This window comes from Zonotrichia leucophrys, chromosome 25, assembly GCF_028769735.1.
Source record: "Zonotrichia leucophrys gambelii isolate GWCS_2022_RI chromosome 25, RI_Zleu_2.0, whole genome shotgun sequence".
Lineage (NCBI taxonomy): Eukaryota > Metazoa > Chordata > Aves > Passeriformes > Passerellidae > Zonotrichia > Zonotrichia leucophrys.
This window is the reverse complement of record NC_088194.1, coordinates 2,851,336-2,866,089: the sequence shown is the minus strand read 5'-3', so window position 1 is coordinate 2,866,089 and position 14,754 is coordinate 2,851,336. Positions and strand designations below refer to the sequence as shown.

Genomic DNA, 14,754 nt, shown 5'->3' with positions numbered 1-14,754 from the left:
GCTGCTGCTCCTGGATCCCAGCACGGGGACACCGGGCCCTGCCCCTGGATCCCCTGATTCTGGATCTCCCAGACCCTGGATCTCCTGGATTCCAGATCTCCCAGACTCTGGATCCCCTGATTCTGGATCTCCCAGACCCTGGATCTCCCTGATTCCAGATCTCCCAGACCCTGGATTTCTCAGATTCTGAATCTCCCATACCCTGATCTCCCAGATTCCAGATCTCCCAGACCCTGGATCTCCCCAATTCCAAATCTCTCACATCCTGGATCCCCCTAGCTCCCCATCTCCCACATTCCAGATCTCCCAGACCCTGGATCTCCTGATTCTGGATCTCCCAGACCCTGGATCTCTCAGACCATGGATCTCTCAGGTTCTGGATCTCCCAGATCCCAAATCTCCGAGACCCTGGATCTTCCAGATCCTGGATCTCCCAGATTCCAGATTTTCCAGACCCTGGATCCCTCAGATTCTGAATCTCCCAGATTCTGAATCTCCCAGACCCTGGATCTTCCAGATCCTGGATCTCCCAGATTCCAGATTTTCCAGACCCTGGATCCCTCAGATTCCGGATCTCTCAGATTCTGGATCTCCCAGACCCCGGATCTCCTGGATTCCAGATCTCCCAGAGCCTGGATCCCCCTGACTGGATCTCCCAATTCCATATGTCCCAGATTCCAGATCTCCCAGACCCTGGATCTCTCAGATCCTGGATTCCCCCAGTTCCAAATCTCCCAGACGCTGGATCTCTCAGACCCTGATCTCTCAGATTCCAGATCTCCCATTCCCTGGATTCCCCCAGTTCCAGATCTCCCAGACCCTGGATCTCTCAGATTCCAGATCTCCCATTCCCTGGATTCCCCCAGTTCCAGATCTCTCAGACCCTGGATCTCTCAGATTCCAGATCTCCCATTCCCTGGATTCCCCCAGTTCCAGATCTCCCAGACCCTGATCTCTCAGATTCCAGATCTCCCATTCCCTGGATTCCCCCATTTCCAGATCTCCCAGACCCTGGATCTCTCAGATTCCGGATCCCTTAGATTCTGGATCTCCTGGATTCCAGATCAGCACCCCCAGCTCGGGATGTCCTCACATTCTGCACCTCCGGGTCAAGTACAAAACTAACAATGGGAAGCAGGAAAAGCAGGAGAGGAGGAAAATCCTCCCTCCCCAAAGTGCTTCCCTTCCCTAAGTTTGTGTTCTTGTCCAACTCCGTTTCTCGGGAGCAGGGAATGTCCAGCAGCACAAACCTCACACCTCATCCCACCCCAGGATTTTTGGGATGTGTGAGGAGAGCAGGAATTCCATAAACTGCTTTATGCCCTGAAATGGGAGAGGGGAAAGACCCCAAAACTCCACAAACTCTTAAAGAGAGATAAAAATTCCAGCACATCTGCCTGGGACGGCCCGTTTAGGGAAAATCCAGCTGGGAAAAGAAAATCCAATAAAAAGCGCTGGGATGGGAGGCGGGGGGAGGAGGGAGCGCCCGGCCCCCTCCCCATCCGGGATGACGCAGACTTCCCAGGCTCCCTTATATAACAACGCTTCCCGATTTCCTCGACTGCGGGCGCTGCCTTTGTGCGGCTCGGCGGGGCCATCGATCACCAATCGATCATTCCATCGATCACCGCGGGCAGGGCAGGGGTGACACCGATGCCAGGCATTGTCATTGCCGGCATTTTCGGGATTTTTGTCACCCCCCACCCCGTCCAGTCGGGTGGGATGGGATGGGAGAATTCCAGGGGAATAGCGATGGTGGGGAAAGGGGGGAGGGAAGCGAGAAGGGAACCACGGAGCCGCTCCGACAGCAAACCCAGCACCGGCGCTCCTTTCCTCCTTAAAACACTCCCTCCAGACACAAAACAAAACCACAATAAAATTAAAAAATCAGCTTAAAAGGAAGCCTTTTGTGCGGATCGCCTGCCAAACGCGGCACGGTGGGACGGATACTCACAGGTCCGGTACTCCCGCGGCTGCTGCTGCCGCCTCGAGCTGCCCAGAGAGCGAGGGAGGAGCGGGGGCAGGAGCGGGAGCGGGGGGCGGCCGGGGCCGGGCCGGGCCCTGCGCTCCATCGGAGCCGCCGCAGCCGCAGCCGGAGCCGGAGCCGCGCTCCGAGCGGGCCCTTCCCTGCCAATCATGCGCGTTCTGTTTTATTAAACAAAAGAAAAGGGGGGATGCTGACTTTTTCCCATGATGCCTCGCGGGGGCAGGGAAAAAAGAGAGAAGGGAGAGGAGAGAAGAAAAAAAAAAAAAAAAAAAAAAAAAAGGGAATTAAAAAAAAAAAAAAATTTGAATGAAAAAAAAAAAAAATTTAAGAAAAAAATAAAAATAAAAATTCCGGTCGTGACCGGTTTGGCGCTTCCCGACATGGAATTGGCTCCGGATTTTTTGGGTTTTTTTTGGGGGGGGGGGTTTGATTTTCGCTGGGATTTCGGCCGCCCCCTCCCCGCTCCCCCTCCCCCGCTGCTGGCCCCCCGCCAAACTTTGTCTTCATTCATGGAAGCTCCTTCCCTCCCCTGGAATTTTAACTCTTTCCCTCCCAAAAAGGAGCCCCGGGGCCGCCGGGAGCCGCCCCTCCCAGCGCCGGAACACCGCGGGGCGGCCGCGGGATCGCCGGGCCCGGGGCACCGAGAGGGTCCCGAGGGGTCCCGGAATGTGACCGGGGAATGAGCCCGGGGATCCCGGGGAATGAACCCAGGGAATGTGCCCAGGGATCCCAGGAATGTGCCCAGGGATCCCAGGGAATCTCAAGGAATGGGGCCAAGGATCGCAGAATGTGCCCAGGGATCTCCAGGGAAGTCCCAGGAATGAGCCCGAGGGATCCCGGGAATGTGTCCAGGGTCCCAGGGATCTCAGGGAATGGCCCAGGATCCAGAATGTGCCAGGGAATCCAGAATGCCCAGGGATCCCAGAATCCCAGGAATGAGCCCAGGGATGGAATCAGGGATCCAGGGAATGTGCCCAGGAATGCCAGGGATCCCAGGAATGTGCCCAGGGATCCCAGCAGTTGCCCGACGAGAAGTGCCAAGGGATCCCAGAATGTGCCCAAGGATTCGGGAATGTGCCCAGGAGTCCCAGGGATCTCAGGGAATGTGCCCAGGGATCCCAGAATGTGCCCAGGGATCTGAGAATGTGCCCAGGGATCTCAGGGAATCCCAAGGAATGTGCCCAGGGATCCCGGGGAATGTGCCCAGGAATCCCAGGGATCCCAGGGCAGAATCTGCCCACAGAATGTGCCAAAGGGATCCCAGAATGTGCCCAGGGAATCCCAGTGATCCCAGGAATGTGCCCAAGGATTCGAGAATGTGGGATCCCAAGGGATTCCCAAGGAATGTGCCAGGGAACCCAGAACGTGCCCAGGGATCCCAGGAAGGTCCCAGGAAATGTGCCCAGGGAATGTGCCAGGGAATCCAGAGGACCCAGGAAGTGCCAGGGATCCAGGAATGTGCCCAGGGATCCCAGGGCAGAATTTGCCCAGGGAATGTGCCCAGGGATCCCAGGGATGCGCCCAGGGATGTGGATGAAGATGCCACACAAGATGCCACACAAGACACCAGGAAGATACCAAGGGATGCCAAGGACGACACCAAAATCCCAAAAAAGGCCCCAAGGGAAGGGGCAGGAGGAGCTGCTGAGGGATGGGAGGGAGAAGCCAAAGGGTCCCAGCAAGGAGCAGGGGGAGAGCCCTGAGGGTTCCCTGGGAACATTCCAAGGAATGCTCAGGAGATGCCACCCGTGGGTTGGCCCTGCAGAAGGAGCACCCAGAGGGGTTTGGGCTGTCCCAAACCTCCTGATCCTGCTGAGCCCAACTCCAGAGGAGCCCAAATCCCACCCTGGGTCCCCAGGGCTGGGGGTGTCCCAGCAGGAACAGGATGGGGACAAATCTGGGGCCTCGTTAAGGAATTAACGAGAGCTTGGAGCATTCACCACATGGGAAATCCAGGGATGGAGAATCCGGGATGGAGAATCCCAGGGATGGAGAATCCCAGGGATGGAGAATCCCAAGGATGGAGAATCCCAGGGATGGAGAATCCCAAGGATGGAGAATCCAGGGATGGAGAATCCCAAGGGAATGGAGGAGATCCCAGGGATGGAGAATCCCAGGGATGGAGAATCCCAGGATGGAGAATCCCAGGGATGGAGAATCCCAGGATGGAGAATCCGGGATGGAGAATCCCAGGGATGGAGAATCCCAAGGATGGAGAATCCCGGGATGGAGAATCCAGGGATGGAGAATCCCAGGGATGGAGAATCCCAGGGATGGAGAATCCCAGGATGGGACGGTGGAGAATCCCAAGGATGGAGAATCCAGGGATGGAGAATCCCAGGGATGGAGAATCCCAGGGATGGAGAATCCCAGGGATGGAGAATCCAGGGATGGAGAATCCCAGGATGGAGAATCCCAGGGATGGAGAATCCCAGGGATGGAGAATCCCAGGGATGGAGAATCCCAAGGATGGAGAATCCCGGGATGGAGAATCCAGGGATGGAGAATCCCAGGGATGGAGAATCCCAAGGATGGAGAATCCCAGGGATGGAGAATCCCAGGGATGGAGAATCCAGGGATGGAGAATCCCAGGGATGGAGAATCCCAGGGATGGAGAATCCCAGGGATGGAGAATCCCAGGGATGGAGAATCCAGGGATGGAGAATCCAGGGATGGAGAATCCCAGGGATGGAGAATCCCAGGGATGGAGAACCCAGGGATGGAGAATCCCAGGGAATGGAGAATCCCAAGGATGGAGAATCCAGGGATGGAGAATCCAGGGATGGAGAATCCCAGGATGGAGAATCCCAGGATGGAGAATCCAGGGATGGAGAATCCAAAGGGATGGGAATCCGGATGGAGATCCCAGATGGAGAATCCAGGGATGGAGAATCCAGGGAATGGAAAACACAGTTTACACCAAAACATGGCAGTTTAAAACACAACTTTAAACCAAAACATGGGAGTTTAAAACACAGCTTTACACCAAAACATGGCAATTTAAAACATAACTTTAAACCAAAACATGGGAGTTTAAAACACAGTTTTACACCAAAACCCGGGAGATTGAGCCTGGCTATTTGGGATTCCTCAGCCACAGGAATATCCCTGTCCTCGCTCCAGCCCTCCCTGTGAGGGTGGCAGGGCCCTGGCACAGATTATCCCGGGAATCTGGGGCTGCCCCATCCCTGCAAGTGCTCAAGGCCAGGCTGGACATTGGAGCAGATGGAAAATGTCAGATCTGCCCAAAACACCCCGATAATCCCCAACATGCAGGGCTCTGTTCCAGCCCTGAGCTGTGGGAGCCCGGGAATTCCAGCACTGGAACCCCCCAGTTTGCCTTTATTGGATAAAATGGAACAATTTGGTTTCCAAAGGGGGAAAGGATTAATTAGCTTTAATTGCATGCTCGTTTCCATGGATTTATCAGCTAATGAGGGGGTGGGATGGGCCCGGGGATGATTTATTCCAGGCTGCGTCCACGGAAAACGCAGAGGGCACAGGAGAGCAGCAAATTCCTTCATTTCTCCATTTCCCTGGATTTTCAGCACCTGGTTCCATCCTCCCCCTTTCCAGCCCTGTTTGTGCTGGGTGGGGATTTGGGAAGGGATGGAATCCCTCCCATCCCACAGCTCCGACCTTCCCAAGGATCCTCCCAGCCAGGAGGGGCAAAGGAGGCACCCAAACATCACTGAATTTTGGATTTGGGGTTTTTCCCTATGGATCCATTCCCTGGCAGCTCCTGTTTCCTGGAAAGGGCTTTGGGAATTCTGAGCAGAGATTCTTTTATCCTCACGGATCCCTGGATCTTCCTCCCCACTGGGAAAACCAAACCAGAATTCCTGGATCCAATTCCCTCCTCCCAAACGACAGCACCTGGAATTGGAGCCATCCCAAGCTGGCTTCAGGCTGGCACTGTATAACCAGGAAGAGATTCTGGGAAAACCAGAGGATGATAAAGCAGGAAAATGGACAATTTTTCCCCAATTTTGCCCTTCATGGGAACCCTGATCTCCAGGGAAGGCCTCGCTCAAGGAGGTTCCACCACAAACCCAACACAACCAAAGGATTGCCAGGATAGGACATGGAAAAGCAGGAATCCACGATCCCATTCCAAAGGATTCATCCCAATCCCAGCTGGGTTAACCCCTCCTCTGCCTGATGGAAATTCAGGATTCCCATCCCAAAGGACACCAGAGCCATTCCCACTCACACCCAGCAGCTCCAACTTCCCAATAAAACCAGCAAATTTTGGGTTCTTCCCTTGAGGCCATTCCTTATGGATTCATCCCAATCCCAGCTGGGTTAACCCCTCCTTTGCCTGATGGAAATTCAGGATTCCCATCCCAATGCACAGCAGAGCCATCCCCACTTACATCCAGCACCTTCAACTTCCCAGTAAAACCAGTGAGTGTTGGGTTCTGGGATTTCCTGAACCTTCCACTGAGGTGATTCCATGGAAAAGCAGGAATCCATGATCCCATTCCTATGGATTCATCCCAATCCCTACAGAATGTCCCCTTTGCCTGATGGGATTTGGGCTTCCCATCCCAAGGGACACCAGAGCCATCCCCACCCACATCCAGCAGCTCCAACTTCCCAACCCAGCACTTCCAGCTAAATCCAGCAAATTTTGGGTTCTGGAATTCCCTTAATCTTCCCTTGAGGCCATTCCTTATGGATTCATCCCAATCCCAGCTGGGTTAACCCCCCAGAATGTGTCCTTTGTCTGATGGAAAATCAGGATTCCCATCCCAAAGGACACCAGAGCCATTCCCACCCAGATCCAGCAGCTCCAACTTCCCAGACCAGCATTTCCAACTAAAACCAGCAAATTTTGGGTTCTGGAATTCCCTAAACCTTCCATTGAGGCCATTCCATGGAAAAGCAGGAATCCGTGATCCCATTCCTATGGATTCATCCCAATCCCAACTGGGTTAACCCCCCAGAATGTGTCCTTGGCCTGATGGAAATTCAGGATTCCCATCCCAAGGGACACCAGAGCCATCCCCACCCACATCCAGCAGCTCCAACTTCCCAGTAAAACCAGCAAATTTTGGGTTCTGGAATTTCCTAAACCTTCCTTTTTTTTTTGGAGTTACTCAAGGAGAACAATGGGATAATTTTGGAATTCCCTGGAATTCCGTGTCCCTCTGGTCGCTGCCTTTGCCCTCAGAATCCCCCAGCACTGGGATGTGTTTGAGGAGTTGGGAAATTCCTGATGGAGCTGCTCCACCTGCACCCAGCTGGAACTGGGAGCAAACTGGGATTCCCAACCCTTCCTCCAGCCAAGGAACAATGGATTTTGGGAATTTCAGGTGGATTTTGGGGGATTTCAGGCGGATTTTGGGGAATTTCAGGAGGAGTTTGAGAAATTTCAGGCGGATTTTGGGGAATTTCAGGTGGATTTTGGGGAATTTCAGGTGGATTTTGGGGAATTTCAGGCGGATTTTGGGGAATTTCAGGTGGATTTTGGGGAATTTCAGGTGGATTTTGATAAATTTCAGGTGGATTTGGGGGGATTTCAGGTGGATTTTGAGAAATTTCAGGTGGATTTTGGGGGATTTCAGGCGGATTTTGGGGGATTTCTTGCTGGGAAAGCAAGAATGGATGCTGGGATGGATGAGCAGCCTCTCCATTGAGGAGAATTCCCAGATCCATGTGAAACCCAAAGCCACAGATTTCCCTAAAAATCTCAAAAAATCCTAAAACACCAACAAAACCCAGGGCAAACACAACCCCAGCCATTCCAAGATCCAGGTGAAACCCAAAGCCATAGATTTCCCTAAAAACCTGGAAAAAATCCTAAAACACCAACAAAACCCACGGCAAACACAACCCCAGCCATCCATTGAGGAGAATTCCCAGATCCATGTGAAACCCAAAGCCATAGATTTCCCTAAAAACCTGGAAAAAAATCCTAAAACACCAACAAAATCAATGGTAAACACAACCCCAGCCATCCATGGGACAGAATTCCAGGATCCATGTGAAACCCAGACCCACAGATTTCCACCAGGAACAACCATGGACCATTTTTGCCATTGGAGATGGAAGAGCCAAGCATGGAAAACTGTCAATGAACTGGGAAATAATCAGGAAAAAGCTGAAATTTGGATGGAATTTGGGAAATTCCTCTCCTGATTTGGATCCCAACCCCCCTGGGAGGTGGCACTGGAGGGGAAGGTGCTCCCAGGAGCATCCTGAGTGGGATGAATCCACCCTGCCAGGCAGGAATTGCTGCTCTCCGTGTGGAACAGCACCCGAGGGCAGCCCGGGAGCCGCCCGCAGTGCCAGGAATGGTGCCAGGGAAAGGTGGCACCAAAATCAGAAAGGATCAGAGCATGGAACCACCACAGATGGATCCCAGCAGCTCCAACCCCACCAAATCCCAGCCCAATCCTGCATTCCCAGCAGGAATTCCCTATGGAAACTCCATTGCACCCCAAGAGCAACCTCAGCATGAGCATCCTTGAGCTCTGCCCCCCAAAATCCCTGAGTGGATGTCCCAAATCCTGGCACATGCTCCAAGCAGAGATGGAAAAGGGATGGGGGCAGTGCCAGGAATGGTGCCAGGGGAAGGTGGCACCAAGATCAGAAAGGATCAGAGCATGGAACCACCACAGATGGATCCCAGCAGCTCCAACCCCACCAAATCCCAGCCAGTCCTGCATTCCCAGCAGGGATTCCCTATGGAAGCTCCACTGCACCCCAACACCACACAGATTTTTGGGGGATGTCCCAGATCCTGGCACGTGCCAGGGTCTCTCAGAGTGGGCACCCCCCAGTCCTTAAAATGCCTGAAATTGCCCCAAAACCGCGGCTGCCTCCTCAGCCCCAGCCCCCAGCCGGGAGCAGCGAGGAACAGGAGTCAAATCCTCCCACACTCCTGCCAGGAGGAGCTGCTCCCATTGCCGAGCTCCCCCTTCCTCCTCCTCCTCCTCCTCCTCCTGCCCGGCAGCAGCCGAGGAAGCCCCAAAAAAAAAAAAAAAATCAAATGGATGTTAAAATTAAAAATTAAAAAATAAAATAAATCAGAAACGCTCTGGAAAAGCCAATGGATCCTGGCTCTTCCTCCCTGCTCCCAGATTCCCAAATCTCCTCCTCCTCAGTTCCCGGCAAGCCACCCCCTCCCCCCGCCATCACAGATCCCTCTCCAGGCTCCAAAGCGCCCAAAATCGCCTCAATTTGGGGAATCTGGGCGAGGAGAAACCCTCAATCCCCGGGAGGAGGAATCCTCAATCCCCGAGAGGAGGAATCCTCTCGGATCTGCGCTGCGAGAGGACGCAGCTGCCCAGCATGGGTGAGGAGGGGTCCGCGCCCCCTCCCAGCCCCCGATCCCGCCCAGCCCGGCCGGGGATGGCGAAGTTTCCCCGGTGCCCCGGGAAATGAGGGGGGGGGGCGGCAGGAAAAGAGGGAGAATCCCGCGGGGAGGAAATCCGGGATGCGGCCGGGAAACGGCGCGGGAAGGAACCGGGAACCGGGAGCGGCCCCGGAGCCCGCACGGAACAAAGCGGGGCTCGAGGGGGAGATCCGGGGGGTTCCAGGATCCGCACCCCTAAATCCATCGGGAACAGCCCCGGATTGCCCGGAGCGCCCCCAAACCGCCCGGGATGAGCCCCAAAATCCCTGAGCTCTGCTTGCCAAAAATCCCAGAGAGCTGCTCCCCAAAATCCCAGAGAGCTGCTCCCCAAAATCCCTGAGCTCTGCTTGCCAAAAATCCCAGAGAGCTGCTCCCCAAAATCCCTCAGTTCTGATCCCCAAAAATACCTGAAAGCTGCCCCCCAAAATCTCTGAGCATTACCCCCCAAATCTGAGCTCTGCTCCCCAAAATCCCTGAACATTGCCCCCAAAATCCCTGAGCTCTGCATGCCAAAAATCCCAGAGAGCTGCCCCCCAAAATCCCTCAGTTCTGATCCCCAAAATCCCTGAAAGCTGCCCCCCAAAATCCCTGAGCTCCGATCCCCAAAATCCCTGAGCTCTGCACGCCAAAAATCCCTCAGCTCTGCTCCCCCAAATTTGAGCTCTGCTCCCCAAAATCTCTGAGCTCTAATACCCGAAATCCCCGTGCTCTGCTCCCCAAAATCCCAGAGCTCCACACTCCCAAATCTCTGAGCTCTGCTCCCCAAAATCCGAGCTCTTTCCCCCCAGATCTGTCTGCTTTGTGACCCCAATCCTGCCGGCTCTGCCCCCAAAATCCCTGTGATTTGCTCCCCCAAATCTGAGCTCTGCTCCCTAAAATTCCTGAGCTCCGCACTCCCAAATCCCTGTGCTCTGCTGCCCAAAATCCCTCAGCTCTGCTCCCCAAAAATTCCTGGCTCTGCTCCCCTAAATCTGAGCTCTACCCCCCAAAATCCCCCAGCTCTGCCCTGCAAAATCTGAGCTCTGCTCCCCAAAATCCCCGAGCTCCGCACTCCCAAATCCCTGTGCTCTGCTCCCCAAAATCCTTGGGCTTTGCTCCCCCACATCTGAGCTCTGCTTCCTAAAATCCCTGCGCTTTGCTCCCCCAAATCCGAGCTCTGCTCCCCAAAATCCGAGCTCCGCCGCCGCCCAACCCCTCGGGCTCTGCCTGCTGCCCTCAGCCCCCAAAATCCCCCTGAGCCCCCCAAAAAATCCACTCTCAGCCCCCCAAAATCCGCCTGATCCCCCAAAATCCCCCCCAACCCCGGTTCTCGCCCCCCCCATCCCCAGCCAGGCCCTGCCCCGCCCCCGCCGGGCCCGGCCCCGCCGCCCCCGCGGGCCTCACCTGGCTCGGGGGTCGCGGGGGGTCTCGGCGGGTTCCCGGCGGTTCCCGGTGGGTTCCGGACGGTTCCCGGTGGCTCCTGGCGGATCCCGGCGGGTCCCGGGCGGTCCCGGGGGTCCCGGGCCGGGCGGGCGGAGCAGACGCGGCCGCCGCCGAGCGCAACCGGCACCACCACAAACAATGCCGCTGATTGGCCGCCGCCGCCGCCGCGCCCGCCCCGCCTCCCGACCCCAGCCGCGACGTCCATTGGCGCGACGTGCAGACTGGCATGAGATCTCACCAATGGAATCGCTGCGATCCTCTCTTATCCCGCCTGCCAGCTTTCACTGGGTGTCTCAGTAATGATTGACGTGCCGCTGCACCAATGGAAATGCGCCGAGCTTCCCCGCGGGGCGCCTTTAATGGGTCCCCGAGCCTGAACATCCGGGTACTGCCGGCGGCGCGCGGTGGCGGCGCGCGACTTCTCCCCCGGCGCGCTGCGGAGTTTTGTCCCCTCCCAGCCGCCGTACCGGTCCCGGGCCCAGCACCGGCCCGGTTCCGCCGCACGTGGCGCCGCTGCGAGGCCGCGGTGGCTCCGGGGAGGAGATCCCGGTTCTGGGGACAGCGGGCAGAGCCCCCCCAATGCCCGGCGGGGCCGCAGCGCGCGGGGCTCGGCGGCCGCGAGGCCTCATGGCCCGTGCCCGTATCCAAGATGGCGGCCTGAGGGCAGCGCCAGGGTCCAAGATGGCGGAGCCGGCCTCACTCCCCTCAGGGGGGCTCCGCACCCTCAAACCCCCCCGGTAAATAAAAATGATCCCGGAGCCAGCGAGGAAAATACCGCAGCAGCTTTTATTTACAGGCCCCTGGGGCTGGGGCTGCTATTGCACAGTGCGAGGGGAGGGGGCGGCCCCGAACCCCCCCCAATGGCCACCGAACCCCCCAATGGCCCCAAATCCCCCGGGGAGCACAAACCCAGAGCCCCCCCAGCTGCCCTGGCACCCCCGAACCCCCTCGGGACAGAAATGAGGATGGGGAACCCCCCCAGAGCCGCCCCTGCCCGTCCCACCCGCGCTCTCACTCTGGGGGAGGCTGAATAAATAAATAAAAATATATTAATACTGACATAGAAAACCCGTCGTGAGCCTGGGGGGGCGGGGGTCCTTTCTCCCCACCCTGGAGCATTTGAGGGGGGTCCTGGGGGTCCTTTCTCCCTCCTGGAGCATTTGAGGGGGGTCCTGGGGTCCCTTCCCCATGCTGGAGTACTTGAGGGGGGCTTGGGGGTCTTTTTCCCCCACCCTAGAGCATTGAAATGGGGGTCCTGGGGGTCCTTCTCCCACCCTGGAGCATTTGAGGGAAGTCTTGGGGGTCCCTTGTCCCTCCTGGAGTATTTGAGGGGGGTCCTGAGGGTCTCTTCTGCCTCCTAGAGCATTTAAGGGGGGTCCCTTGTCCTTCCTGGAGTATTTGAGGGGGGTCCTGGAGTATTTGAGGGGGGTCCTGAGGGTCCCAACCCCACTCTGGAGCATTTGAGGGGGGGTCCTGGGGGTCCCATCCCCACCTCAAGCCTCCCCCAACCCTCAAGGGGGTCCCTGCCCCACTTTGGGGGTGCCCTGGGGGGGTCGTTCCTATCTCATCCTGGGGGGTTCCCGGCGTTCCCTGTCCCGGTCCCGGGGGTCCCTCAGCACTCGGGGGGCGCCCCGAAGCACCGGCGGCACTCGCTCGCTCGCGCACTCGGGGGCTGCGCCCGCCGCCGCCGCAGCTCGTCCCGGCCCGGGGCCCCGCCCAGCTTGGCCAGCGCCGAACGGTACCGGCGGTCAAAGGCGGCTGGGGGGGGGGGGCACGGGGAGGGGTCAGAATGGACCCCCGAGACCCCCGGTGTGCCCCCTGAACATGCCCTGAGCCCCCCGTGTCCCTCTGAGCCCCCTACACCCACCGGGTCCCCCCTAAACACACCCTGAGCCCCCCCAGACCCACCGTGTCCCCCTCCTGAGCCCCTAATGTCACCCAGGTGCCCCTGAGACCCCCAGTGTCCCCCCCCAAACACCCCCTGAGCCCCCCATGTCCTCCGAGACCCCCAGTGTCCCCTCTGAGCCCCCAACACCCACCGTGTCCCTCTGTGCCACCCCCCCATCCTTCTGAGCCCCCTAAACCAACTGTGCCCCCCCCCAAAACACCCCCTGAGCCCCCCATGTCCCCTCTGTGCCACCCTCGTCTCCCCTCTGAGCCCCCAACACCCCCCAGGGTCCCCCTGAGCCCCCCATATCCCCCCGTGCCCCCCGGTACCGATGTCCGTGTGCTCCCGGCCCAGCGCCGCCAGCGTCAGGAACAGCAGCTCCCGGTAAATGCCCCTGCAGGGGGGACAGGGGGGAGTTGGGGGGGATTTTGAGGTATTTGGGATGATTTTGGAGGAATTTGGGGTGGATTTGGGTGGAATTTGGGGGAATTTGGGGGATTTTGGGGTATTTGGGGTCTGTCCGTACCTGTGCAGGGTCTGGGGGGCTCGGGGGGCCGCCAGGGTCTCCAGGATGGGGGAATTTGGGGTATTTGGGGTGTTTGGGGTATTTGGGGTGTGTCCATACCTGTGCAGGGTCTGGGGGGCCCCGGGGTCCGCCAGGGTCTCCAGGAAGAGCCCGATGGCTTTGTGCACCTCGTTGAGCCCCACGTGGCCCAGCAGGGCCTCCAGGAAGGGCAGCGAGAACGGGCGGGCCGGGGGGCCCCAGGGCTGCAGCCGGGGGGGGATGCTACCTGGGGACCCCAAAACGTCACCCCAGTGACCCCAAATCCCCTGGGATGCTACCTGGGGACCCCAAAACGTCACCCCAATGTCCCCAAATGCCCTGGGATGTCACCTGGGGACCCCAAAGGGTGAGCCCAGAGTGACCCCAAGGTGTCCCCGAGCCCCCTCTTTGCTCTTGGCCATTCCTCAACTCCTTCCATCCCCTGTGTACCCCATCCCCACATCTCCCAATCCCACACCCCCAATCCCACACCCCCATTTCCATATCCCCATTCCCTTGTCCCCAATCCCACACCCCCACTCCCATATCCTCATGTCCCCATACCCCAAATCCAATCCCCCAACGCCACATCCCACTCCCATATCCCCAAATCCCACACCCCAATCCCATACCCCTATTCCCATATTCCCATTCCTAATCCCATATCCCAATCCCCCAATGCCCCAATCCCCCAATGCCCCAATCCCATATTCCATTTCCCAATCCCACACCCCAAATCCCCCAATCCCAAATCCCCCAATCTCCCATCCCAATTCCCATTCCCACACCCCAATTCCCCAATCCCATACCCCATTCCCACACCCCAATCCCATATTCCATTTCCCAATCCCATACCCCAAATCCCCCAATCCCAATTCCCAATCCCATACCCAAATCCCATATCCCCTTTCCGAATCCCATATCCAAATCCCCCAATCCCCAATCCTAAATCTCAACCCCAAACCCATATCCCCATATCCCCATATCCCAATCCCATACCCCAAATCCCCCAATCCCATACCCCAAATCCCCCAATCCCCAAATCCCCAAATCCCCAATCCCACACCCCAAATCCCCAATCCCCCAAATCCCCAAATCCCCAGTCCCAGCCCCTTTCTCACTGTGCAGCCTCCAGATCACGTAGAGCGGGGGGCAGCTCTCGGGGTCGGGGCTCAGCACATCCCACAGGAGCCTCACCCGGACCCGCGACGGCTCGGGGGGCTGCGGGGCGGGGAGGGGGCTCAGGACCACCAGGGACCCCCCCAGAGACCCCCAGAATCCCCCAAACCCACCCGGGGGTCTCAGGGGCTGTGCTGGGAACAGGGCTGGGGGGCTCAGCACCACCACCAAAACCCCCCAGAACCCAGAATTGCGGGACCCCCAAATTGTGGTGGTGAGGGACTCCCTGCCCCCAGCCCTGGGAATGGGAGAGCACCCCCAAATTGTGGTGGTGAAGGACCCCCAAAAGCCCCAAACCCACCTGGGGGTCTCGGGGGCCGTGCTGGGATCCCAACAAGGCTGCAGGACAGGGCTGGGGGGGCTCAGGACAG

The 14,754-nt window shown here is 57.8% G+C and overlaps 2 protein-coding genes across 2 annotated transcripts in view; both read right to left on the bottom strand.

Moving 5' to 3' along the window:
- GATAD2B (GATA zinc finger domain containing 2B) overlaps positions 1-10,891 on the bottom strand; it is a 36,697-nt gene extending 25,806 nt beyond the window's left edge. Inside the window, exon 1 of the mRNA XM_064732566.1 lies at positions 10,734-10,891. The gene's annotated coding sequence lies outside the window, so the exon portion shown is untranslated. The remainder of the gene's footprint in view (positions 1-10,733) is intronic.
- An 836-nt stretch (positions 10,892-11,727) lies between these two features.
- LOC135457609 (DENN domain-containing protein 4B-like) overlaps positions 11,728-14,754 on the bottom strand; it is a 12,222-nt gene continuing 9,195 nt past the window's right edge. The window contains exons 2-5 of the mRNA XM_064732316.1: positions 14,326-14,517; positions 13,286-13,451; positions 12,990-13,054; positions 11,728-12,530 (exon numbers count right to left, since the gene is read on the bottom strand). Coding sequence (XP_064588386.1) covers positions 12,385-12,530; positions 12,990-13,054; positions 13,286-13,451; positions 14,326-14,517 — 569 coding nt within the window. The 3' untranslated portion in view covers positions 11,728-12,384. The remainder of the gene's footprint in view (positions 12,531-12,989; positions 13,055-13,285; positions 13,452-14,325; positions 14,518-14,754) is intronic.